Consider the following 26853-nt stretch of genomic DNA (forward strand, 5'->3'; position numbering starts at 1 on the left):
ACCATACGGCTTTTTAATGGGGATGTAATCGACATAGAACGTTGGTTTTGGTGTAACTGGAGCTTTTTACGTATTAGAGGTGTCTCTGAGAATCTACTAAGTAAGACTGGAGGTAAGCAGTCTCTTCTTAGCATTCACCATGATTCTAATGCATAGCCAAGTTGAAGGGCCATCCTTCTAAGTCACTGCCTGACATCTACATCAAAAACTAGGAACTGAATTTTCAACTTCACCTGCAGATACCTGTGAATATGTAAGAGAAATATTGTCCTTCCTCAGACTAAGTCCTCTTGTGCTATTCTGCCACATCTCTTTCCAGCTGAGACTGGTCTCTCCATCATTTCCGTCTTCAGTCTGTCTCTCCAGTGAGTTCCGTTAGTAAACTAAGTGCTAACATCTGTTTATATAACTACAATCAAATCTCTCCAGTTAAATTTCATAGAATAGCTTGTCACCTCTCACCCATACTCAACTGTTGTTCAGTCAGTAAGGGATACCTCTCACTTTTTCTGTATTTGACCTTTTGGACTACCTATCTGGAAAACAGTTTCCCAGTTGCTGGTTTTTGCTTCTTCAGTTGTGGTTATTTCTCACCTTCCCACCAGTGAGTCTTTAATGTTCCCTGAATATTCTCGATACATATGTAGGTTTGAATGTCCCCTTCCTTGACTGTGACATACTTATAAGCATTTGATAAAAGCTATGGATGGTCTTCCCCCAAAAAGGCACATGAAGTCTTGGCCTACATTTTTAGATTCAGACTGCAGCATTTCTTCCATGACATTGTTCATACAACATATGAATGTTTTATCTCTCGCAAATCATAAATGTTTGTCTCAAATCTAGTGGAGACCAGTTTTCTCACTGGACCTCCCCACTGCATTTACTACAAATCTTTCAATTTTTATTCACTTTCTTTAAAAACGAAGACCAACCTTGGATGCAGATAGGCTATCGCCTCTGCTTAAAATTTCTAGTGGCTCCTGTGGTCATCAGTGTAATACAAGCCTTCACATCTGCTGCTCATTCTTCATAGATACCCTTGCCTGCTACCCAGTGTGGACTCTAGTTTGCCCTCAGATTCTACCACCTCAACATACAAAGTCTTCCTTAACCAACCTTCAGAGAGTTTGGTATGCCTTGTTGTCTTAGGGGATTTTTGTAATTTGCAGAAATAGTATGAAATGAAGTGAAACAAAGCCAGATTCACTCTACAACTTCATAAATGATTTAATTTCATCTGTAAAGTGAGAATACCATCTACCATTTAGAATTATTTGTAACCATCAGAGTATATGTAATATACCTACCATGTAAGTGCCTACCATATAATAAGTGCTAAACACAGACTTTTGTTGTTTTATAATAGCCTATCTCCTCCAGTAGATGGCAGGAAAGATTAATCTTGCATCTCAGAGTGCCCAGCTCATAGCAAGTGCCTTCTTCATGTTTTAAAGAACAGAGTGATGAAAGACAAAGGAAAAGGAAATCACTTTCTGAAGGCACTCAAGAAATAAAGAGATACAAACTGGAGTTTCTTCATCATTCTATTTATTACATGTATGAATATTAACATGTCATGGCATCCATCTAATTCAGTCAAAACCAACAAAGGAAAAAAGGTTAACCATGTTTCAAATTAACATTCTTACAGATTCCCCTGTAACTTAAAATAGAAATATGTTCATCTGCATTAAATTGACAAACCTGAAAAATGTCATTTAAAAAAAAAATCACCTTTAGTACTTAAATATATTTGTTAATCTTTTGAGGGCATCAGTGTCCAAGAATAAAAGTTGCTTCATTAGGTACTTTTCAAAAATGGACATCTGGATGGTTCTCTCTAGCTGGAGATACATACATAGATAGATAGATATGCAAATACGTCCTATTTCGTTTAAAAGTTTTTTTTCAAATCTGCCTTTTCATTTTGAGAAAAGTCCTGCGGTGCTCTCATCACAACCCCCTTTTGAAGGATTAAAGTAATTCAGACTTTGCTTTAATCATGGGAAGCTGCTAGAAAAAAATCTTATGTTGAGGTTGCTGTTTAATTCCATTTTCGCCCAATAAAAAGTACAGAAACACTGTCTTTATTTGATGGTGTGCATAAATATTACACTCCATGGATAGCAAAAATATTTTTTATTTATAATTTACAGTTTCACAAGTGAAAATCGTACATTTTTACACATACAATTTCATTTTGTTAAATTTGCACACATCTACAGAACTTTCACACGACAAGCACCTGAAACTGTGCAGGCAGTAGGAAATGCAAATACTAAAATGTATTTATTAACCAAATGATAGCTGAAGGCCCTGCCCCAGCTAGACAATTTATATAGATATGTCTATATATACATAAAAATTTCTTCACCTTCTAGATTTCAACAGCAGCTTTTTTTTTTTTTTAAAAGAAAAACATACCTTTCTCATTTTATTTAAACTGACTCGACTGTATCATTTTCTGTTTTAATTTCAGTGGCTGTTGCTATGCTTTCCTCTGTGCAAGCTGGTGGAGTATCAGTTCGTTCTTCCTTAACTTTGGGACTTTCACAGGGTTCCTGCAATTCGTTTTTGACAATGTTCAACATAATGTTCAAGGGATTTTCAACTGGTGTCTTGCTGGGAGATGGTGTACAATCAAATGAAGATGTCTACAAAATGAAAAACCCTTTAAGTACCGATAAATATCACATTAAATGACATTTAGTTTTATAAGACCCTTTTATGGGCAAAGAAACATATATATACCAAATGCAATTTGAAAACCCTGCTGTCCTGCAAAACATGCCATAAAGGCAGCCAATTAGAATGTATACTGAGTGTTTGATATCTACTCAAGTAATGAGATAAGGTAAGAAAAGCAGTCATGAGGCCAAAAGAAGTTGATTAAATGACTAGACATGTTTCTATATTTTAACCCCCAACGGCACCCCACTCCAGTACTTTTGCCTGGAAAATCCCATGGACAGAGGAGCCTGGTGGGCTGCAGTCCATGGGGTTGCTAAGAATTGGAGACAACTGAGCGACTTCACTTTCACTTTTCACTTCCATGCACTGGAAAAGGAAATGGCAACCCACTCCAGTGTTCTTGCCTGGAGAATCCCAGGGATGGGGGAGCCTGGTGGGCTGCCGTCCATGGGGTCGCACAGAGTCGGACATGACTGGAAGCGACTTAGCAGCAGCAGCATAACCCCCTACATATATCCTGGGATTTGTGACTGCTAGTTTCAAATACTCTGAGGATTTTTAAAAAATCCTCCCAAACCATCAAAACATCCTGTGAAGTCTAATCTTTTGGTGACCTAAGTATATCTTCCAAACTGCCCCTTGAACCTGTGAAACATATTCACTGAGAATTAATATGTTTCACTGTTTAGTTTTTTTAAAAAAATGGTCACTCTACAAATATGAAAATTTGAACTTCTAAAGTCAATATACTGATGTCTTTTCATAATTCATATATGATAATTTAAAAATTATTCCTATATTACGTGGCTGAGTAGGGTGTATAAAAGAAGTAAATGTGACCTATAACTTGTTCAATATTACCATCATGAACCTTCTCATTTTCAGTCTTCCTCACATTTCTCTAGGCCTAATGCTGTAGTAAGATCAAGATTCAAATGAAAAGAATGCAAGGAAAATGACACACAATCTCAACAGACCATATCAATCTACCACCAATATTTAGTGAACAACCTAAATGCTCCATCAACTCTAACAGCTCAACATATCAAGATTAACAATGTTGAGATGCAAAAAATAAAATTTGTCAATGTAAATGAGAACAAAGAGTAACCAAAAAGAACTTACATTTTGATAATCTTCATAACATGATGGATGATAAATCTGAAGCAAAAACAAAAAGTTATTATTAACAAAAAGAATTAAGTATTCACGAATTAAGTATTCATATGCATGCATTCTCATTTCTAATGGACTATTCTGACAAAATTTTCTTTTTAAATTTAAACCAGAAGGTAAACTATCTTTGGAAAGGCAAAGAAAATCATTTGGTCAGAAAAACAGATAAAAACAAAATTTTCATTCTGATTTTTCTTAAAGCTTCCTTTGTATATTTAGTTAACATGGTATATAGTAAACTAGTTAATATATGAGTTTTGATGATGAAGTATAATTTCAGATCAAAATTGTGGGATTAAGCAGAAGACTAGCTAGACTCAGAAGACCTAGTGCTGGACTTATCATTAACTAGTTAGGCAACCTCTTTTATAAAATGAGTACAAGACCAGATGACTGGTAAAATGCCTTCCATCTCAAATACTGTGACTCCCTAAAGTCTAATACTTAAAAAATACTGCTTTTATTAAAAACCATAAAACAAAAACAATTTTCTTTCAAAGTAGAACTATCCCTACAAAATTAAAAATTTTTAAATCTTAACACTTCCTTATAAAGTACGTCATAAAGAGCTGAAAATTACCTTTCCATCTACTCTAATAGCATTTTTTAAATGCCATTCCTCCTCCTCTTCATCCCAGTACTGTTCAAATTGCTCTTGACAGATTTCACAACTCTAAAAATAGAATCATATAAAAATGAAGTTTATGTAACAACACATTTAATCCCATTAAGTAAAAATAAGCAAACATTTTGTTACGTGGAGAAAATGAGTTTTCTGCAAATTTAAACAACGTTCAAATATATAATACAAAATAAGACCTAAGAATTTTGCGTTCTTCCATGCAAAAATAGTTAACATTTCACTGCTCTCACTTTTGTATAAAATACAAAACCAAACTCAAGAAAAACACAGAAGAGTAAAGCTCACAAGAAATCTTAAATTCATTAAAAGAGGGATGTAAATAAAGTTATATGTTTATGGTTATTTACTTAAAGGAAATGAAAGGCATGACCAGAGATAGAAAATTTAATGTTTCCCTTTTACCTCGACTGCTCCTGCTGGTCCAGCCGGTACACTTTGGAACTCCTTTTCTTTAGCAGCCTCCTGAGTTTTGAGTACAACTTCTTCGTGTACCTTTTCAAAAAACTGGCTCTTTGCACGTTCTTCGAGATCAGCTATTTCCTCAAATTCTATCCAGTCCTTAAAAACAGTTAAAGAGTATTTTCATTTGATTCTAAATTCTTACTTATAATGCCATCTCAATATAAAAAGTTCATTCTTCTACAATATACTTTAATATTGGTTATTTAAAATTTTGTCATCTCTATGAGCCCCATAACTAATAGACAACATAAAGCAACTAATGAACAATTACGATCTTAGTATCAACATTCCACTACCTCTACAGTTACAACTACTTATGCAAGTAAAATAAATTTCATTTACAATTTACCAAAAAAAAAAAAATCAGTCATGGAACCTTGAAATTTTAGAGCTGGAACAAACCTGTGTTGTACTCTAATACAAGCAAATACATACTCTTCAAAAAAATTTTTTTTTAATTAAAAAGATTTTATATTCTAGGGGTCAAATTTTATTCAAAAAATTCACTAGTACTCATCAATTACTTAATTTACTTTTAGAATGATATAATTTAAAGGCTAGAAGTTCAGAGGCACATGAATTACTTACTGTTAAACTGTAGTACCAACGCCTGTGAGTGACTTTTCTGCTTACATCTTTTTCAGTTCTATTTTGTCGATAATGCCAGTCCAAGTGATCTGCGTATACATCTGTCTGTGATGTTGTAAACCTCATTCCACAGGAATAACACTGAATACCAGTGTACAGTCGATTTATAACACTATCATAACGTCTATTTTGAAAAATACAGAAATAATTTTTCGTTTTGATAACATGGTTTAATGGCCTTTAAAAAAAAAGGCAGTTATAAGTACTTCAATTTTCCACATTTTAATAATGGTGAAGCCATTATTATGTGACAAAATAACCGTTTCAGCCAAGAGCTGGTTGAGACTTACTATCCAAAGATCAATAATATTCTCTAGTATTGTATCACTGACTGTCTTTACCTTACTGTTGGTTAAATTTTGGAACATGGAGTCTACCCTCTTATCAACAGACCTGGCTCAGTTACTTACTTCCCTCTAGCAAATAATGGAATGATCATTGGCCCACTAATAAGGCAATACTTGGCCTATTCTTCGATTAATGTCAGTATCAAGGTGGATATGGCAGAACAATTCAGGTTCACCTTTCTAGAACTTCACAGTTTTGAGCAACTCAACTGTCCCACCCTGGTCTAAAGAATAAGGAAAGAGAAACTGAGGTCAGCAATAATCAGTTTTTTTTTAAAATTCTGGGCTCCCTATTTGGAAAGAAATAGGAATGCAGAACAAGTAAGTGAACAAACAGGCCATTAAAAACTCCAAAAACGTTTTTAAAATAATAGAATAAAGCAAAGCATAGTACACTAGTATTCTATATAACAGAAAACAAAATATTTAGAGGCATAATATTACTACTGAATAAAAATTTAATGAGAAATGGTTTAATAACTATATAGAGGAGAGCTGGTAGGACAGCAGAAGACCCAACTAAGTCTTCACTTTCAGGAAGTCAAGAAATTGTCTAAATGGGATAAATCAAGAAATGTACTAAATCAGAAGTTCTATTTTTTTTTTAAGAAGTTGCTCTTAATCTAATAAAGCAACTGTAAATGATTTTATGTAAGTAATATAGGCAATAAAAAAATGAAAATATATGCACCAAATGTTAACACTGGTTATCAGTAAAGCGGGAACTGTAGGTAACTTTATTTTCTTGATTTTATTTCTGTAAAATGAAAAGTTTTAATTTTTTAAATATCAGCCTATAAAAATCTCATTTTCTTAACTTCAAAAGCATGAATAGCAGTAAAGAAAAAAAGTTATGATTAGGAGAAAATAAAGGTAAAGGAAGACATGAGTGACTTACTAATACCTAATACTCAATCTCCTTATACTTGCTATAAAACAGTAAGAGGGGTAAGATGAATGGCACTAATGACAATAACCACTGTTACAAAGTCACCGTCCCTTTTACCTGAGAAAAATCAGTAAACTAAATTACATACTGTTTTAATTCTTCAATTGTAAAATTGGTAAGATCTGGAACATCTTGATCTTCATTTTGATCTTCCTCCTCCTCAGCAGGGGGCTGAGCAGCAACTTCATTTACTTCTTCAATTGAAAAAAAACAAATTTCTAAATACCGGTTTCCATGTATTCTTTATAGGGGAACACTAGGGTGTTAAAAGCATATGGAGAACCCCATCCTGTCTACTCAGGGCTTCTGATCTTAGGTTTACTGGCCAAGGAACCTAATACAATTATTTATTTTGATAAGTGATATTATGTTTGATCTGTTAAAAGTCAATCTTTATGAAACTCATTAATAGTCTATTTTTATAGGCTAAAATAATATAGAACAACTAGAAAAAAGTCTGCACATGGTATTTGCAGGAATATTTGTTAACTGATAACGGTGTCCACTATAAAGGTAACAGTTCCATGTTAGAAAATTTTTAAGTTTCATTATAAACCAGTTATATTTAATTTTCAAAAAACAAAGTATACCTAAGAATTCAATTATTTTAAGAACTCTATCACAGAACATATCATTTTATATCATATGTCTTTATAACTTAAGCTTTGTGTAGATGAATTACAGATCCATACTTACGTGTTGTAGCTGAATCAGGCTGGGACAATTTGAGAATTCCTGTTTTTAGCAGTTTTGAAAATAATTCATTTACATCCACCTGACTGAGATGATTATCAGGATAAGCCTTAGGCAGGGCTCCTTTAAAAAAATAACACTCTTAAAAGTAGAACAGAGGCAAACTATACTAAACATTTTTAAAGTTTTTTTTAAGATATCCTGTCAATATTAACTTTGAAAAAATCTTAAGATCAGTGTAATTATCAAAACTCCTAAAAATGTACTTTGCAATTTACGTCAGCAAATCATCACCTCTTAAAAATCTATTTAGGACAAATACTGGAACCACAAATATTTAAAAGGACATTCCCTGGTGGCTCAGACAGAACCTGCCTACAGTGCAGGAGACCAGGTTCAATTCCTAAGTCAGGAAGATCCCCTGGAGGATGGCATGGCAACCCACTCCAGTATTCTTGCCTAGAGAATCCCAAGGACAGGAGCCTGGCAGGCTACAGTCCATGGGGCTGCAAAGAGTCAGGCACAACTGACCGACTAACACTTTCACTTTCGTGTATTAAACCAGTATTACCCACTGTTGCCCAATTAATCCATGCCAAAGAAAGACCGAGTACAGAAAGCTTAATGCTTCCTTCTATGCAATGTAGCACCACACCTCTAGATCCAACTTTTCACCCTTTCAATTCTCTGTTCTTCACCTAACTATATTGGGAAAGGTAGTCTTATACAGATGAAGTAGGCTACCATCTCTTAGCAGAGATTTCCAAGAGGAAAAAAAAATAACCAGAGCCTAAACAGAAGTACTCCTGCTCAGCTCCCCAACTCCCCCGCCTCCCCATAACTACCCAGGAGAACTAATGCAGGGAGATGAGCCATAGGGCTCAGAATATACCTACCCCTCTGACCTGTACTTAATCACTGCCCTGGGAAAGCAGCTCAAACTACTGCTGAAGAGGTAAATTACTGAAGCTCCAATAATTTGAATAAATGAAACAAGAATAATATTCTCCTTAAGCCCCCTGGCAAGCAATCAATCCAATTCCATATTTGGCTAAGTTCTAATTTAAAAATTATAATTCTTTAACTCAATTATGAAAGACAGTATTTTAATATGTTTGTGTACCATTACTATCCATCTTATTTACCACACCTTTACACAACAGTTCTGAACCACTAAAAATTCCTCTTAATGGGAGAAATTCAATTTGCATCCACAACACAATAAATGTGAGCAAACTCGGGGAGACCGTGAAGGACGAAGCCTGGCATGTTGCAGTCCACGAGTCACAGAGTTGGACACGACTTAGCAACTGAACCACCACCACCACAATACAATACATAATCTCTGCCCCTAACCACTGCGTACTCTTTACCTGGTGGTGCTAGCCTGACTGCCAACGCAGGAGATCTAAGAAATATGGGTTCGATCCCAGGAAGATCCCCTGGAGAAGGAAATGGCAACCCGCTCCAGTATTTTTGCCTGGGAAATCCCATGGACAGAGGAGCGTGGCAGGCTATAATCCATAGGGTCGCACAAAATTGGACACGACTGAAACAACTTACCATGCACACACTCTTAACATGTAGCACAGTGCCGTGTGTACAGTAGGCTAATTAATGTCTGTTGAAACGTCTGACTACACGAACAAGTCAATTACATCAGCCATTTCACACACTAGTTTAACATTTACATTTCATTAGAATTAGTTATTTATATGTCTAGGAATCCTAACTAGCTGATCACATGTCTGCCAGCAGCCAAGTTTAGTGATCAAGAACATGAACTGTAGGAAAAAGAGCCAGGAATCAGACTCCTGGGATTCTAACTAGAAATTCCACTTTCTGGTTGTGTTACATGCTAAGTTGCTTATCTGTGCCTCAGTTTACTTTATTTACAAAAGGGTAATGATAACTGTTCCTACCGGAGGTTGTTATAAGGATTAAATGAATTAATATTTATAAAGGCACTGAGGTATTTGGCAGTATATATAATATTTGTTTAAAGAAAAACAGTCCAAATGAAATAAGTCAGTGAAAGACAAATACTGTATCACTTACATGTGGAATCTAAAAAATACAACTAGTGAATATAACAAAAAAAGAAGAGAACACAAGAGAACAAATTAGTGGTGACCAGTTGGGAGAGGGAAGAAGGAAAGGGCGATATAAATATAGAGAGTAAAGGGTTAGGAAGTGCAAACTATCAGGTATAAACTAAACTCAACAATATATTTGTACAATGCAGGGAATATAGTAAATATTTTACAATAACTATAAATGGAGCAAAACTTTTTAAAATTATGAATCACTCTATTGTACACCTCTAAAATATAATTTTTTAAAAAAACACAGAAAACAAAAAGAAGCTTTGACAGTCTCAGATTTACTTTTCTGTGCATTTAGAAACAGGAATAAGAGGTGATTCTCAGAACAGACCTGGAATTTCAAACTTGGGTACCCAATGATGGTGTCTAGTTTATCAACCGATAGATGTAACTGAACAACTATTTAAATAAAAAAACAATCTATAGATCCTGCTACACTATAAAGCTCTTAGAAGGATAAACCTTATTAAAGTTATCCTAGCACAACGCCCGCTGCTGCTAACTCGATTCAGTCGTGTCCGACTCTGTGCGACCCCATAGACAGCAACCTGCCAGGCTCCCCCGTCCCTGGGATTCTCCAGGCAAGAACACTGGAGTGGGTTGCCATTGCCTTCTCCAATGCATGAAAGTGATAAGTCAAAGTGAAGTCGCTCAGTCAGGTCCAACTCTTAGCGACCCCATGGACTGCAGCCCACCAGGCTCCTCCGTCCATGGGATTTTCCAGGCAAGAGTAGAGTGGAGTGCCATTGCCTTCTCCCAGCACAATGCCTAGCATACAGCAAATGATCAATATTTGTTTGAATGACTAAATGAACATGAGTATGTTTACTACAAGGAAAAAAAGGTTTTAAATCTTGAGAAAAAGACCTTGAGAGAAGCCAAACACGGAATACTTTTCATATCTCTTTAAGTAAAATGAAGAAGGCAGGCATATCTAACATATTCAATAACCTCCAACCCAGGACATAAGATGTGATTTCCTCTGTGACATTGCCATGCCCTGTATACATCAGCACCCTAAGGCTGTTAAAGCAAAAGAACACTGACAGGTTCTGTATATTATCTCCTACAAAAAAGAGCAAAATTTACAGTCGTTGCACACTATCTCATGCTACCAACTCCAATACAACAAACCCTCCACTCAACAAGAAAAACTGAGTTCTCGAGGAAAATGCACTAATATAGCACTTTACAAGTCACAAAGTACTTTTGCATATGCTATCTCATTTGATTCTCTGAAAAAAATAAGATTCCCAGGCAAATCCTGACGTTTATCATATCCTATCTACAGAGGAAAAATCTGAATGAAGCCCAGAAAGGCTATTTGCTTATATGAACTTATATGAACTACTGCCTACATACATGTATAGCAGCAGAGTAGAGAGGTTCTATCCCTGCTCTTTTGACTCTAGAATCCTAATATTTTCCTTCCCTTTTCATTATGTGAAAATAAGAAAATACTAATCCTGTCAGTCTAGCAATTAAAAGCAAAATGTTTTCAAATTAATTTAGTTTCTTGTGATGATACAGTTGAATAATTAATCCATAAACTAGAGCTTGGCTAGGACTTTACTCATTACTTCAGAACTTTTCGAAAACTCTAAATTTGTACCCCTAACAGAGGCACACTAGACCATGTTTCTGAAAATGGCTGTTTTAATGATTCAGAAATAAAGCAAGTACCACTACAATTTGGTTAAGTTAGCTCTCAGTACATTGACTTCACGGCAATTCTTATTTACATATTTCCATTTTCACCTATTAAAACTAAAACTTTTTCTTTTTTCTTTTTTTTTTTTTGCCTGCATCATGTGGCTTGCAGGATCTTAGTTTCCTTACAAGGAATTGAACCCAAGGCCTTCAGCAGTGCAAGTGCACAGTCCTAACCACCGGACCACCAGGGAATTTCCTAAAACTTATTTTTAAAGCCTCAGTATCTACTATTGTTATTGTATTCATAACACTGTTATGCTTCATCCCATAGATGCTTATCAGGGACAGATATCTAGGAAATCACAAAAGTGTTCTTCTACTTCTCTTTCAGCATGTTGTGTACAGTTACTACTTGAGCATCCATAAAGACATATAAATGAATCAACTTATAACGTGATGTCCCCAGTATTCACTTAATGTTTACTGGATCATCACATACACACAAAACAAAAATTCAAAGTATCAAATAACTAAGACTTCTGAGATTTGTCACTGATTTCATTTTATCTCAACACAACTGTCACATTCCTATCCCAACCTCTAGCTGCCACCTAACAAAACTCCTTCCCTCTTTTTTGTGGTCTATCAATCCTGGCTAACCATCTATAGTTGTAAAGGGGATTAATGTGAAAACACGTCAACAATGCAAACAAGCAAAGAAAGGAAGCAAAACATTCCAGTCAAATTAAATTTCTCTAAATTGCACATCCCTCTCAAAATTATCATCTTCTAAAACTGACAAGGTAGCTATTCAATCAAACAATAAATATCTTTTGAGAAACACAAAGCTCAGAAAGTTAACATACCTGAAGGATTCTGAACAAATGCTCCAGGATTTTGTGGATGAACTGGCAAAAATTGCTGTCCTTGGCCAAATGCTACTGGCTGAGAAACACCAGTCAGAACCTTTAAGAAAAATCTTGGTTTTAAGAATGTTTTTTCTCTATTTTAACTAAAATCTTAACATTCAAATTACCAATACATTAAAATAGTCACAGATATCATAAGGCCAGCTTTTTATGATAATGAAGATGTGAAAGTATGACCTGACTAGTTCATTCACTTCTAAGGCCTTCTATAAAAAGCAGTAATACCTTCCCTTAGATTTTTCATAGAATTATAAGAAACTGAGAATGGATGTGAAAGTTCTTTGAAGTTTAAGATACCCTGCAAACTTAAGGTAGCCAGCAACTAGCGAACTGTGTGACCTTACACAAATCACTTTACCTTGCCAGTGCATTCTCTTATTTTACAAACAGAAAAGCTGACATGCAGATATGTGACCCATACAGAATCATAATGGCCGTAAATATCAGAGCTGAGGCCAGAACTCCTGACCTGACTTCCTTACAGATTTCAGGAGCCTGCTTTAATTAGCAATCTGAACTGCTTTATGATCACTTTGTTAGCCATCAAACTTTGAGTTACAAAGTAGTCTGTAAAAATTTTAGGGGACTGTTAAAAACTAAAACAGCCATGAAACAAGAGCTGTATATGCATACAAATATTGTATTGTACTCAAGAGTGAGGTAGGACATCTGCATACTGCTACTATATAAACAAATGTTCATTTATAAGCCTTGTTCAGGATTCCTCTGAACCTTTAGTGGTATGTATTTTTTCTTATGTATGAAACCCCCATCAATTCTGTATAATGTAGGAACAAGACTAAGTCAAGTCCCATTCTAGAGTATCTTATTGATTACAGTATCATTTAAGAACAGGTAATAGCGTAAATCTAAGGAGGCCAATTGTTTTCTCAAGCCACTGGATATGGACAGAAGGCTGCTTTCTAACAATGATGCTTATAACATGCTTTAAAAGCTTTCTTGTTTTAGACTTTCTTCCATGCGATGTTACTAGTATAAATAAATTCATCCTAGTAAGAAAGTGTCAGTACCTGCAAAACAGTAATTCTAGCCCTGGAGAATTTGAACAGGCAAACAATAATAGTCATTAACATCAACCGTATTAATCACAAATTATAAGCATATGCTTTAACATTATTTCAATGTGCATTTTAAAATATATGCAGAACAAGTTAACATCAAACAACTCTATTTGACTGGAATGACAGAAAGGTGGTGAAAAGTAAAAAGAGAGGAAGAAAAAACTACAGACCATAAAAACATGGACAATCTGATTTTCTTGTTTATTTAACTCAGGCTAAGGAAGTTCTCAAAGAACAGTCCATAAAATCAGCTTTATGGTTACTTAAAAGCTTATGAAGGCTTAACAGTTGTATAATATAGCAGAGGTCTATGAAACACACACAACTGTATCATACTTTAATCATACCTTTGAAGCCAAAAAAATAAAAATAAACCCATAAAATGAAAAGCCGTAACAGGGAGGCTATGCATATGTAAGGGCAAGGGGTATACGGGAAATTCCTATACTTCATAGCTCAATTTTGCTGTAAGCCTAAAACGACTCTAAAAAAACAAGTCTTTTTAAAAAAAAAAAACAAGATTTTGTGGGGTAAGGGGAGGGAGACTGGGAGGGTTCTCTAGATCCTGAAAGAACTAAGATCAATTTTGGATTTAAATCACAAATTTCAGTTCCTAAAGACTGTCATCCCATTTTCCTAGCAGTTGGGGTTTTGAAGTACACTAAAAACTTCCTCCAAAAACAAAAATTTACTAAAAAAAAATTAAATCTTTAAAAGCCCTTTAACCCATAAACTATATCCTAAAAACCTTTCTCAAACACTAGACACATTAAAAATGGTTCATATTAACTTTAGAATAACAGACTTACCTGTTGAGATGCCTGAATATTTCCTACTGTTATTGGAGCAGGTAAATTGCCAAAGTTTCCAAATTGAGAACTCTGAAGATTCTTCTCATCAAAATAGTGTCCAGAAGCTCTGTTAAGGGGATTGGAAAAACTCTGGTTTCCAGGGCCATGTGGTCCATTGAAATTTGGTCCTTGAGGTGAGTCAAACATTTGTTCGTGTCTTTGGAACTGTAGTCCTTGGGATGGGGCATTAAAAGCATTGCCAGGTGGATCATTATATGGGCCAGTCTGATTGAAAGATACTGATTCAAGCCTCTGTGAAGGATGATTGTCAAATCGTGTGCCTTGAAGACCAAGAGGAATATCAAACCTTGATGCTTGCTGGTGTTGTGGTCCTTCAAATCTCTGAGGCACACCATCAAATCTTGGTTGAACCTGCTGTCCAGGAGGTCCATCAAACCTCTGTGGGCCTGGCTGACCAGTTCTTTCAAATCTAGGACCTGGCTGACCGTGTAATCCATCAAATCTTGGCAGGAGTGATGACTGACCTGGCTGCCCTTCAAACCTTAAAGGATGACAACCTTCAAACCTCGGACCGCCTTGACCCAGAGGTCCTTCGATTCTCAGGCCACCTCCTGGGACCGAAGGACCCTCAAACCTCATTCCACCTCCTTGTTGGACTAAAGGTCCTTCAAACCTGATCCCAACCCCTGGTTGACCATGTGGACCCTCAAACCTAAGGTTCCCACCAAGCTGATTATGTTGTCCTTCAAACCTCATACCAGCTACTGACTGACCATGGGGGCCCTCAAACCTCATTCCAACTCCCTGCTGTAACAATGGGCCCTCAAATCTGATCCCACCTGATGGCTGACCATGAGGTCCATCAAACCTCATTGCAGCCCCTGATGGACCATGACCTCCCTCAAATCTAAGTCCACCTACTGGCTGACCTCGAGGATTCTCAAATCGAAGTCCACCCACAGGCTGACCATGAGGTCCCTCAAACCTCAGACCACCCACAGGTTGACCCCGATGTCCTTCAAACCTGAGACCGCCCACAGGCTGGCCCCCTGGTCCTTCAAATCGCAAACCACCTGCAGATCCCTCAAACCTCAGACCAGGGGAACCTTCAAATCGGAAGCCACCTCCTCCTGCTTGACCAATCGGCCCCTCAAATCGCAGAGGTGTCCCGACTGGTCCTGGAGGACCTTCAAATCTCAAAGGACATCCACCTCCTAACTGGCCTTGTGGTCCTTCAAATCTCAAAGGGCCACCTCCCCCCATCTGTCCTGGTGACCCATCAAACCGAAGAGAACCTGGTGCAGGAGGTCCATCAATTCTAGGGCTTAATTTATTAGGTCCTTCAAAAATCATCTTGGCTGGGCCATCTCTCGCTACTGATGGCCTGCTAGGTCCATCGTATAACGGTCTATCTTCAGCTAAAGCCGTAAGTCGCTGATTTGTATCAAGGCCGGCGAATCTTGATGCAGGGCTATCTACAAATGGTTTATCTGAATCTTCATATCTAGGTCGTTTAAGTGGAAAACGATCATTGAATGGTGATCTCTGCTCTTCTCGTACACCTTTTAAAAGGAAAAAAAAATTATTTTCCTGAATCTGATAATGTATATCAAATTATCTTAAAATCTTCTTCCTATATTCTTGTAAATGTTTATTCAACAACACCCATAACTATCTCACTATCAGAGGGGAGGGAAAAGACAGCAACAAGCAGCGGGTAAGAGAATGCCCTCTAGAACTAAACACACCGGGGTAAAAAAAATCCCCACTCAGACAATTTACTAATTATTTGACTTTGAGAGCAAGTTATTTAACCTCTCTGGTCTTGTTTCCTATCTGTAAAATGCGGATAATACATACTGCATTGGGTCACCGTGAGGAATGCATCAGATTACTAGGTAAGTACCTAACACACAGTCGACCCTTTTAGTATTAGCTCCCTCCCCTTTGAGGGAAAAAACCGCAACAAAACAAACAACAAAGCAGTAGTCTGAACAGTCACAAAAATCCATCCCCACTTAGCTTGTTCATTTTCCCTTCACTGCTGTGTGATTCAATAGGTATAATCTGATTTAACTTTTTCTACCTTTAGAAGAGACTTGCTCGTCATGTCTTCTCCGGCCCTCATGGGGTGAAAGATTCTCAGCATAAGTACGACTCCCAGATATAGGAGAAAGACGTCTTGCTCTTTCACTAAATTGTTCTTTTCTGTCAAACTGTGCTCCACTATTCCTACTTGCATGTTTACTTTTGGATGGCTCACATTCTATTCCAGACAACAAGGCATCAGTCAAAGGGTAGTCAAAAATATCAGGATCTAAGAGATCAAGTCTTGGAAATGAATGCTGAACCTGTGTCCTTTTCAGTTTTGCTTTATGTTCATAGTAGGTTAATTCAGCATCAGATAAGAGAGGTTTCTTTTTTAATCCACCTTTATTTTCTTCTGTAGGACTATCCCGTACACTGCATCTATGTTTACCTTCTTGATACTGAAATAGCTGTCGTATTTGATGCACAACAACAAGGAACTCATCCTGTGTAATTTCACCAGATGCTAAACGTTCACTCGTCTGCATAGGGATGATAAGAGGAAATCAAATATTTTAAATATAAAAAGTACTTATAAAAGTTACAGACAAAAGGAGAATCATGACTACATGGGAGTGTGGTAGCTACCTTTTGAAGTAATTCTCTTTTGCTTGCAACAGTTAACTCTTTAGGAATCTGAAGATTGGCATCTACACTTAATCGATGCTGCGGCTTTGGGGCTCGAGGTGACAAGATTCCTTTAGTGCTTGACCAGCTCTCCCTATGCCTTAGATGAGGAGCTTTACTATGTTCATCACCCTGTTGTAAACTGAAACCATAAAAAGAATATGTTACTTTATAAAAAATACTTAAATACTCAGGACCATATTCAAAGATCCTTAATAGGATCTGGTTAAAATGAACACATCATAAAAGTGAATTAAATGATTAAGAACACAAGATCTGAAGTCAGGAAAATCAGATATAAATACTGATTCTTGTGTATCCTGGATGTGCCACCTTAGGTAGATTAGTTAACCTTCCTAAACTTCAGTTTATCTGTTAAGGTAAGCAATAATAATGGTACTTAACTTGACAAGGTTTTAAGAATTAAAAGGGGGGAGGGGGGAGTACTAATTATACCACCCAGTAAACATTATCCAGTTTTTAAAGTAACACTATGTTTTTAAAGATACACATTATTCTACTTGATTAAAAATGTTAACATCCTACCTTTTATTTTCTTCCCAACCGGATTTCCACCTTTTGGTAGACTTGGAACTTGGCCAATTTTCTACATTCTCCTTTGGTTCAGTGCTTGACTTGGTAGAATGTTGACCAGCAGTCTCTTGGGGTCGTTCCTCTTCAGTCTTTTTTATCCGCCTTGGATCTCGAACATCCTGTTTAGTACTTCTCTTTGCACTTCTTTCTTCCCTGGAAGGTGTAAACTCCTCCATGTGTGACTGTTTAACTCCTGACTGGCGAATCTTCCCAGCTTTGGGGGTTGAGGTTGGAGACATACTCCTTTGCCTTCGTTTGGGTGACCGCCTGTCTCTTCTCTTGGGAGAATGTATAATTGGTGACCGAGACTTGGGTGATCGTGATCTTGATCGCTTTCTAGTACTCGATCTCCCTGGTTTTGTCCCCGGTTTTTCTGATTCTTCCGTTATTGTATCCTGTTTTTGTACAATGCCATTTATGATTTTATTTCTACTTCCCACCAGTCTGTGTTCAGATGATTTCATGTGCTCATCTTTATCCTTTTTTTCTGCAGTTTTTCTCTTGTCCTTTGTATCATCATCTTTGCTATCAGTCTTATCCTGAAGATGTTTTTTTAATCTTGGATCTCTCTTGCTCATATCAGACACCCTTGTACTTTCAGCTTCTTGATTTTTCAAGTCTTTTGTGTGGGATAATTTATTTTTCAAAGGTGACGGTGATTTAGATTTAGATTTGGATTTAGAATCCAATTGGTCAAGTTCTTTCTTGGTTATTTTTTCACCTGATTTACTTTTTTCTTGCTTGGATGAATTTAGTTTTTCAGAGGGTACAGTTTTACTGGTCTTAATATCAGATTGGTTCAGTGTGTTCATTAGGAATTCTTTCCTGTGACTTTGATCTTTTCCATGAGAAGAATGTTGACTCATCCTATTAAGACGGGGATCCCGGTTAGTTCCTTTCGTATCTGGAATTTGTAAGGATGGACCTGGACGACTTTTCTCAGGCTGCACAGGAACCTGATGGGGAGCTTTAACTGCCATAGGGGGAATCTGTGAAACATGTAATTTGGATGGTGCAGATCCAGGACCTAAGCTGGATGTCTCCTGCTGAACACTAAGGGAAACTGCCTGAAATACAAAATAAATGTTCATGTTAGAGCTGTGAAAACATTCCAACATAATTTTCAGTGCATCCTTTTGGTATTTTAAGTGGAAATAAAAATAAAAGGAGAAAGATTATATTTATTTATGTGGCCTGTTATTTCTTCCTGGTTCTCTACTTTGAGGTTTTATAACTTTTAGGTAGAATGGGGAAAAAAAATCTTCTAATTATTCAGAATTCTGGGCCAGACTGATATTGAGAAACTACTAAATAAATCACTACACTCTAGTTGCACAGGCATCAAAGTCATTCCAGCTAAATTTCAAGTCATAAAATTCAGTTCCTCTCACAGTGGCACTGATAATGAACTTTTAAAATTTTGCAGTGCTGTACTCCCTCACTCTCAAATAAGGCCAAGCACTAAGTAAAATAATACAAGGTTATTCATGAACAGAAATACACAATCTTCCTGGCTTCCTTAATTTTGTGATGGCTTTTTTTTTTTTTTTGGTAGCCTTCTAAGGAACTTGCTAAAGATTTCTGCTCATGAAACCTAAGTTCACAATAAAGACTAGGCAAAAACACTTGCCACAATACACCATCTGGGGAGTGATATTAAATTCACATTTTTAACAAAACTAAGATGCTATCTCATAAGACAGCAAGCTAATAAAAAAGTTTTTGAAAAAAATAGTGCAGTGTATATTCAGGTGAGTTTTACAATAAAGTGAAAGTTGCTCAGTCGTGTCCAACTCTTTGCAGCCCCATGGACTGTAGCCTGCCAGGCTCCTCTGTTCATGGAATTCTCCAGGCCAGAATACTGGAGTGGGTCGCCATTCCCTTCTCTCCAGGGGATCTTCCCCACCCAGAGATGGAACCCAGGTCTCCTGCATTGCTGGCAGATTCTTTACCAGCTAAGAGGGATTCCTGAGTTTTATAATAAGGATATAAAAATCTGGCCTAATAAATATACCTTAATTGCAAAATAAAGGCAAAACAAATACACTGTTAACAAACATAACATGTTAATACTAAATAATTCCACCTCCATCAGAAGGCAAATTTAAAAACACTCAGAATACCAAATCTCCTTTACTTACCAGTTGTGCCTTAGCTTGCTCAAGCTCAAGCTCCAGCTTTTTCTGCTGAAGTTCTAACAGCTGCTTTTGTTTTGCCAGTAATTGCTGCCTTATTAGTTGCTCTTGAGTAAGATTCTTTTGTATATCCGGGACAATAGGAGGAGTGGAGATGCTAGGGGAACTGACCACTGTGCCAGGTGTTGAAGACTCTTCAGGCTACAAGAAAAAATAATTTGTTAACAAAAAAAAAAATCACAGCTAAAAAGGAAGTAGCTAAGGGGGAACTAAAAGTTATCAGTTTCTCTTTTAATAAACACTATCCATAATTTTAAATGGCTAATCATGTTTAAAAGCATAGAAAATTTTCAGGAATTTAAAAACCAAAATAAATATATTATGCACTGAACAAGGACAATACTTATCTTAAAGGCACTGTGAACCTGAGGCGGCGGGGGGGGGGGGGGGGGGGGGGGGCACTTTTTAATTAAACTGATTCAGCACAGCATATTTTGATAATTTTTTCTGGCAAGAAATTTTAGAGAAGTCAAAACTTGACAGTTGAAAATATTAGTTATGTATCATTTATGTTAAAACTTACCGATTTATTTAAAAACTTAGGATTCACATGGATGCTAGATGTATTCACATTGGGGGGCAGAGGTTTAATAGGCCAAGCAGGATCTAACGAATTGACTCTGACATCCAGGGCATAAAGTTTCTTCAAAGGAAATATTTCATCCCATGTGGAACGTAATTTAAATAAACTTTTTCTAGTATTTTCATCCACCTAGAACAACAGAACAATTCTATGGCTTGTTAAGTTACTATAGGATATTTTATATATCAAGTATAATGCTACATCAATCTCAGTTCTACTTCACATATAGCACACATACTTCTCATTCATAATTATATATAGCAGTAATAATTTAATAAAGTTGTATTTGCACATACAAAGTTAATTAAAAAAACTTTTTGTCAAAAAAGACTTAACATAGTATTCCTAATGTAACTTTTACTCTAGACAAAAATATAAAAGTAGAAAATAGTTTATCTGATGACTTAAATTTTAAGTTATTTACATTTAGTACAAAGTAAGACAAAACTATTTAACTGATTTCATGCAATACAATATGGTTAGTACCTATGAATAAGCTATTTGTAGTGTGGTAGACACCTGAATAATTTAAATTCACAAAATTTTACTCACTGGTAAGCTTTATATAACATATCTGCTCATGCTTTAGTTTTATATAACAACTGCTCATGCTTGTGATGAGCACAATAATACTTTTTAAATTACCATCAGAGAAATCTAGCACTTGGGAAAACTGAATTAATTTTTAACTATATTTGAATCTTCAGATATTTACTACAAAGTCATTTTCATCATCTTCAGTGTTAAGGCCTAGTTAAGAGTCAGTACAAGTATTCTACCAAACACCCAAATGAATTTGAACATCCCGAAACTGAAACCAAGAAACTGGTTTAGCATCCCTATTTCTACAATGCAAAGTTGGTTTCTCCTTAGACTAAAGTCCCAGGCAAGCAGTATTTAGTAAAGGTCTACAGTACTATTAACAAGTTCTATTAATACAATTTGAAATATGGCTTTCCAAATTTCTTCTGCATATACTTAAAATTTATTTTCTCTAGGAACTTAAAGGGAAAAGTTACTCAAGTAGCAACTACACATTTTCTAACAAACAAGTAAAATCTGATAACCAGGAGTTCTAAATAATCCCAATTCCCCAAACCTGACAACTATAAGATTTCTCAAGATATCTACTAAAATGTAAAAACCACCCATTTTTTGGTGAGAAACAGTATTTAAACCCAAGTATCTTACAAATGTCCTTTTGCTCAGTGTGAAAGATGAAGCCTGACAGGAAAAAGAATTACTTCAGCGAATCCTTTGTCTTCCTCAACATAATAACTAGATTAACCAAACTATCAGATACACTGTTATAGAAGTTTACAATTTCTAGGTAAGAGAAACTAACAATCCTTTCTTCTAAACACTAAGAAGATCCAGAATTGGTGGTGCACAGGAGGGGGGTGGGTGTGGGTGTACTTCCAAAATAACCTAAAGCATTTCACTGATCCACCATTCAGGTATCTCATAAAATATACTTGAACAAAGTAACAAGAGTAACAATTCCAGAAGGAAAAAAAAAAGTCAAATTTCAGGAATCACAGGTTGACACACACTAGCATTATGCTTTTTAAGAAATAGTTAACATCCTAACACCGGAAACCTAAACAATGACATTTGAAGTACTCTTGACAGCTTCAGATCTTTTTGCCTACATGCTAGTAATGAAACAGATCATCTAATAAACACACACACATAAAAAAATTCTAAAAGCAAACTCATCTGTTTTTGAATGGATAATGTTAAAAAACCTAGCACCCACTTTAGGTATAACACTAACTTTAGCCCAAAAAGAATAAACATTTAACCACCCAAGAAAACCCAACACAAAGACAAGAATTTATTTAATCAGGAACATTTTTTAAAAAAATTCAAATGTTTCTAAATGTATATATACCTTTTCAAACACACAAATAAATGTTGCAACTAGATTTTTAGTAAAGGCAGTGAGATACTCTCTTCCAACATTTTTCACGATAGAATCCATAAGGTACATAACAGGAAGCTTCTCTGAGGAGGGAGCCTGAGTAATAAAAAGAAACTGAGAAGTTTAGTATAATGAATTGCAACCAAAGAATTACTTTTAAAAATGAATTTTTAGGCTACAATACAGACCTCTATTTTGTTGGTATTAAATACTTTTGAATCAATATTAACCTTTAGGAAATTTAAGTGTTCAAGTTCTCACCTCTTACAACGGTCTTTAGTTGAGCATACAAATTTCAGAATTAATCGGAAAGAAAAAAGTCCCTAGTACACTCATTTAACAATCAATGGAATTTCAAGTTTGTATAGTAAAAAAAAAATGTGTTTAAAAGTGACCAAAAAAGGGGGTGGATATTTTCTGCAATCCAAGTGTAAGCTTTGTGACCCACATTAACTTTGATGTACCCAGACTCAATGAAACAGTTTTCAGACCTCTAGCCCTAGTCTTTTATATGTTAAAGTCTATGAACCCTTGTTACCTGTAAAATCATTAGGATTATTTCTCTATAATCCAATGAACAAAAGCAATTAAGTACACTTCACATATGAAGTTAATGACAAAAAAAAATTTTTTTTTAACTTGCACATTAACATGCATAAAAGTGCAAGTTGTTACTGATACAAGAAAAACTGGATGGAGCAGCCGCTGAGTCATGTAAGTCAGGTTGAACTTGACTCTGGAAACCAGGATTTGTCCTGAAGATTTTCTTCACCGCATGGATTCTCCGTCGAAATAGTTTTCCTCTGACCAGCACAAACCAAGGTTCTAAATTTGTGCAGGGCCTGTATGATGATGCCGATACAGGTGGCCCTTTCCAAAGCAAAGAAACGTTGTCCCCGCTCAACTGTAAAGCCTACCCATCACTGGCTTTTAGAAGGCACAGCAAGTTTCCAGAAAGCATCAGCAGGTTCACAGACTTGTTGAGGAGCATTAAAACACACCACATAAACCAAGTGTTAACTCCCACTCCACAGGAGCACCCACGATTTAAAAACAAAATTAACCCCATTTTACCCTTCCCATGTGTATAGGAATTAACCCTGAACACTTACCCACAGCTACCTGAAGCTAGGGTAAGCTAGGGTAAGCTCACAGTTCTGCAGTACACAATGCCACCATTATTTCACAAAACCAATTGCCCATACAAGTGTGTGGAAGTGCTCCTGCTTCTGATAACAACCAAAGTTGACTAAGGAAACCTTTGAATAACTTTGTATGAAAGAAGTTTTTTACAGTACTAATACAAGGGTTTCACAAGGCCATTGCATGTGGGTAAACTATTACCAACATGTCAACTGCTTTACTGCTGTGTCTTTATCTTACCATGTCATGTTTTATACCATTTTAGTCATTGTTGTACTTATGAAGAAACAGGCTCTTTAAAACCAGAATCTGTTCAGTAGGCTAACTTTTTATTGTACAAGTAAATGAATCCTTGTATGTAATATTTTTTCGCTACTACTGCCTCATGGGAGGAGTCAAAGAAGTGTGAATCCTTAAGTTTAGTAATGCTGAGACACTAGAGGATAAGGACACAAACATTCACCTCCAGAAACACAAAACCAAGCCAGTTTGCTACCAAATAACAGAAAATCCCTCCCCTCACCCTTGCCCCCATCCCTCATTAAGATATTTCCCCAAAGTGACTGTTACATCTTTCCCTCCATCTGGCTTTACAAAAATAACCAGGAAATGTGTGCCAAAAAAAAGATTCAGCTGTCTTTCATCAGCAAATAGTCCATCTATTTTCACCACTCTGTGTAGCCATACACAAATACAAATTTTAATGTGGTCACTATATTCAGCATTTAGCTTTCATTTCTCGAAGGTCTTCTGGATCCTTTTAAAAACCAGCAAGGAAACGGTTGAGTGACAACCTAAGCTGCTAAATATTAGGCTCTGTGGAATATTAGTAACACCAAAAATACAGGTAGGATTTTAAAAACCAATGATATTTTCTTAAAAAACGCAAGTGCACTTTTGTTTTTTTAGAAAAGGCATTTCATGTTAAGCCTTCAACAAGGCAAAAACTTAAGTTTTCATGTCCAACATGTTTGTGGTATCAATAAAAAGGATGTTGAATATGAGGAATGCTTCCTTTTAAAATCTCATACTTTCAAAAAAGAACAAAAGCTGTTTCACAGACATTCACAGGAAAAGGTGAGTAAGGACTCATATTTTAGCTGTCAGACTGAGCATGACAAACTTGTTGGGGCTTAAAAAAAAAAACACCCTTATTTTTGTCCTCTTTAAAGTATGAAAGGACCGCCTGAAACCGTGTATCTTGTGAGCACATTTACCCAAAAGAGTGGACAGAACCTATGAGAATGAACCCAAGTCACTTAAAGACTTTTGTTTAAAACACACAACCACGTAGATAAAAATAAGTCTTGGAAACAAATTCTACACCTTACAAAGGTAAATAAAAAAGACAAATACATATTTCATATGTTTTATTCACAAATTTTATAATACCAGTCACACATTTCAAAACCATTTATTAAAGTCAGACCACTCAGTTTTACACTAGACAGAAACCGCCTCTAAACAATATATTGGTGGTTGTTGTTAAAGTGGCCTTTTAAAAGGGGTTCACTCTGCTAAAAGGAGGCTGATCCTGATCATTTCAATCACTAACTAGAAAAAAAACTAAACCGTAAGTACAAGCTTCAAAAATAACTTAAAACGTATTACTGGGAAGCTTTTAAAACTCATTACGATAACTAAGTTTAACAGTAAGTTGACTTAAATGACACCTCGCTCCCACATGAATCCACAGAAGAGGAGAACTACAGGGAAATTAGGGTGGCAGAGGACCACTACTGTCAGGGGTGAAGCAAAGAACGTCTTCACTCTCAGGGAAGGCAGGGAGGGGGGAAAGCAGGAAAGGAAGAGGAGGGACTGAACTTTTCAAAAAACAAGAAGAACTACAAGTACTTGTTACCCAGTGGGCCAGTTCTCCACCTACAGGTTGGATAAGATCTCCTCCCCACCCTCTCCAACCCCACCCTCGACCCCAATTTTCCCGGATTTGGGGACAAATGAGACCTTCCGACAGGAGAATGTGCACAAGTTCTATCTAGCCGCCCCCACCCCAAAATGGGGATGACGGGTGTGAGCAGCTGCCCGGCTGGCAGAGAATGGATTCTCCTCTCTTCCCTTTCGCATCATGTGCTTTCCAGGCGCCATGTTGGGCTCCTAACAGGCGGCTGCTCCACTCGGGGCCAAGGCCCTATTCCCACCCCCCAATAGCTCGCTCCCAGGTCCCCCTTCACCTCCTTCCAACCCACAGAGCACCATTACCCAAAAGGGCTCGGGGAGAGGGGGGCGGGAACGGGGAAAGAATCATTCCCCACCTTCCCAACGCGGGGGGGGGGGGGGGGGGGACACTTCAAAGGGCTTTAACTCTTACTTCCCCACACCACGAACTGCCTTCCAGTCTCCCCCTCCCCAAAGGAGCGCGTGTGTCGGGATACACGAGGCAGTGGCCTAAATAGGGAGCTGGGGAGCGGAAGCGGGACTCCACCCTTGATCCTCCCCACTCCCTCCCCCCGAGAGAGGCCCATGCTCGAAGCCTGGGCCAAAGACCGAGAGCCTGAGTTGGGGGGGGGGAGGGTTGGAGAGGAGGAACACCGTCCCCCTTCGGATGGAAGCGAGACCTGGGATGAGGCTGACACTAAAATCAGGGAGTATTAGAAGAATAGGAGGCTGCGGGGTGTATAAAAACCTTGGCGGTTTGGGCCTCGATGAGAGAGACGATCTCCTTGGCGAAGGGCAGGTTCTCCTCGGCTAGAATGGTCAGCATATTGATGTGCGGTTTGCTATTGAAGGTCAGGTCTTCGAGTGATGACTGATAATCCCGACAGGCGTCCTCCCGGGCCCCCGCAGTACCGGCCTCGGCCGGCGTCTGCTCTGACATTGCGCCGCGGCCCCCCTCCGAGGTCCGCCGCAGCTGAAGCTGAAGCCGCTCTGGATACCCCGCCTCCCTTCCGACTCCTCTCTTCCTCTCCCCGGGTCTCTCGCGGCTCCGGCTTCACCACATGCTGACCGCGGAGGGGGGTTGGGGGACGACACAGGGGGAACCTCGGGTATGAAACGCCGCCGTCTCACGGGTGATCTCCGTCCACTTCCAGCCGCCACAGAATCTTCTTTCTCCACAGACACAAAATGGCGGCGGCAGTGGCGGCTCCAGCTCCGAAAATGTCTGTGTTCCCAACCGCTGCGTCGTGCGAAATGAGCTAGGGGAGGGGAAATGTGCGGTAAGGGGGCGGGGCCGTTGATAACACAAGACGCGATTGGCTTGCCCTGCAACGTCATAAGCCCCGCCACCGGCCCTTCCGCTGAACGTCCTGGCACCACCTTCTTCTCGGGATCCTACCCGGGCTTTCGCAACACCTATTTCTCAGAAGTGGGGTGGAAAAGACGGCCTCTCTCATTGGCCGATTCGTAAGGGACTGTTCGGTCATTTGTTGCCATAACAACCCATTCAGGGAGGCCAGTGGGCCCGGGGGAGGCTATTCCCGAGGCCCAACCCAACCGATTTAAGGCTAGCTCTCAGCGGCCGGCTCTTCGACCCTCCCTCCGCATCG

The 26853-nt window shown here is 37.7% G+C and overlaps 1 protein-coding gene across 2 annotated transcripts; it reads right to left on the reverse strand.

Annotated features, from left to right (window-relative positions):
• Nucleotides 1-1534: 1534 nt before the first annotated feature.
• On the reverse strand, nt 1535-26508 carry PCF11 (PCF11 cleavage and polyadenylation factor subunit). 2 transcript variants are annotated; one of them, XM_070782749.1, is made up of 16 exons: nt 25992-26508; nt 22175-22300; nt 20221-20409; nt 19644-19838; nt 17455-18569; nt 16870-17050; nt 16280-16763; nt 14191-15755; nt 12237-12336; nt 7616-7735; nt 7008-7113; nt 5564-5747; nt 4916-5071; nt 4451-4543; nt 3820-3855; nt 1535-2657 (listed from the first exon to the last, which is right to left on the reverse strand). In XM_070782749.1, exons 1-16 carry the CDS (start codon nt 26181-26183, stop codon nt 2442-2444), a joined length of 5058 nt encoding a protein of 1685 aa, XP_070638850.1. In that variant the 5' UTR covers nt 26184-26508; the 3' UTR covers nt 1535-2441. The 2 variants fall into 2 exon arrangements, with proteins under 2 accessions (XP_070638850.1, XP_070638851.1); XM_070782750.1 differs by having other exon boundaries at nt 16673-16763; nt 25992-26507.
• Between the last annotated feature and the right edge of the window lie 345 nt (nt 26509-26853).

The sequence above is a fragment of the Bos indicus genome, chromosome 29, assembly GCF_029378745.1.
Source record: "Bos indicus isolate NIAB-ARS_2022 breed Sahiwal x Tharparkar chromosome 29, NIAB-ARS_B.indTharparkar_mat_pri_1.0, whole genome shotgun sequence".
NCBI classification, from domain to species: domain Eukaryota; kingdom Metazoa; phylum Chordata; class Mammalia; order Artiodactyla; family Bovidae; genus Bos; species Bos indicus.

Excerpts from the sequence above, each read along its gene's own strand:
- PCF11 (XM_070782749.1), bottom strand. The coding sequence starts at position 26,183 with ATGTCAGAGCAGACGCCGGCCGAGGCCGGTACTGCGGGGGCCCGGGAG. Across the intron at positions 20,410-22,174 it reads TTATTTGTGTGTTTGAAAAG|GTGGATGAAAATACTAGAAA; the intron begins GTATATATACAT and ends CTGTTGTTCTAG. Across the intron at positions 3,856-4,450 it reads CTATTAGAGTAGATGGAAAG|ATTTATCATCCATCATGTTA; the intron begins GTAATTTTCAGC and ends TTTTTGCTTCAG.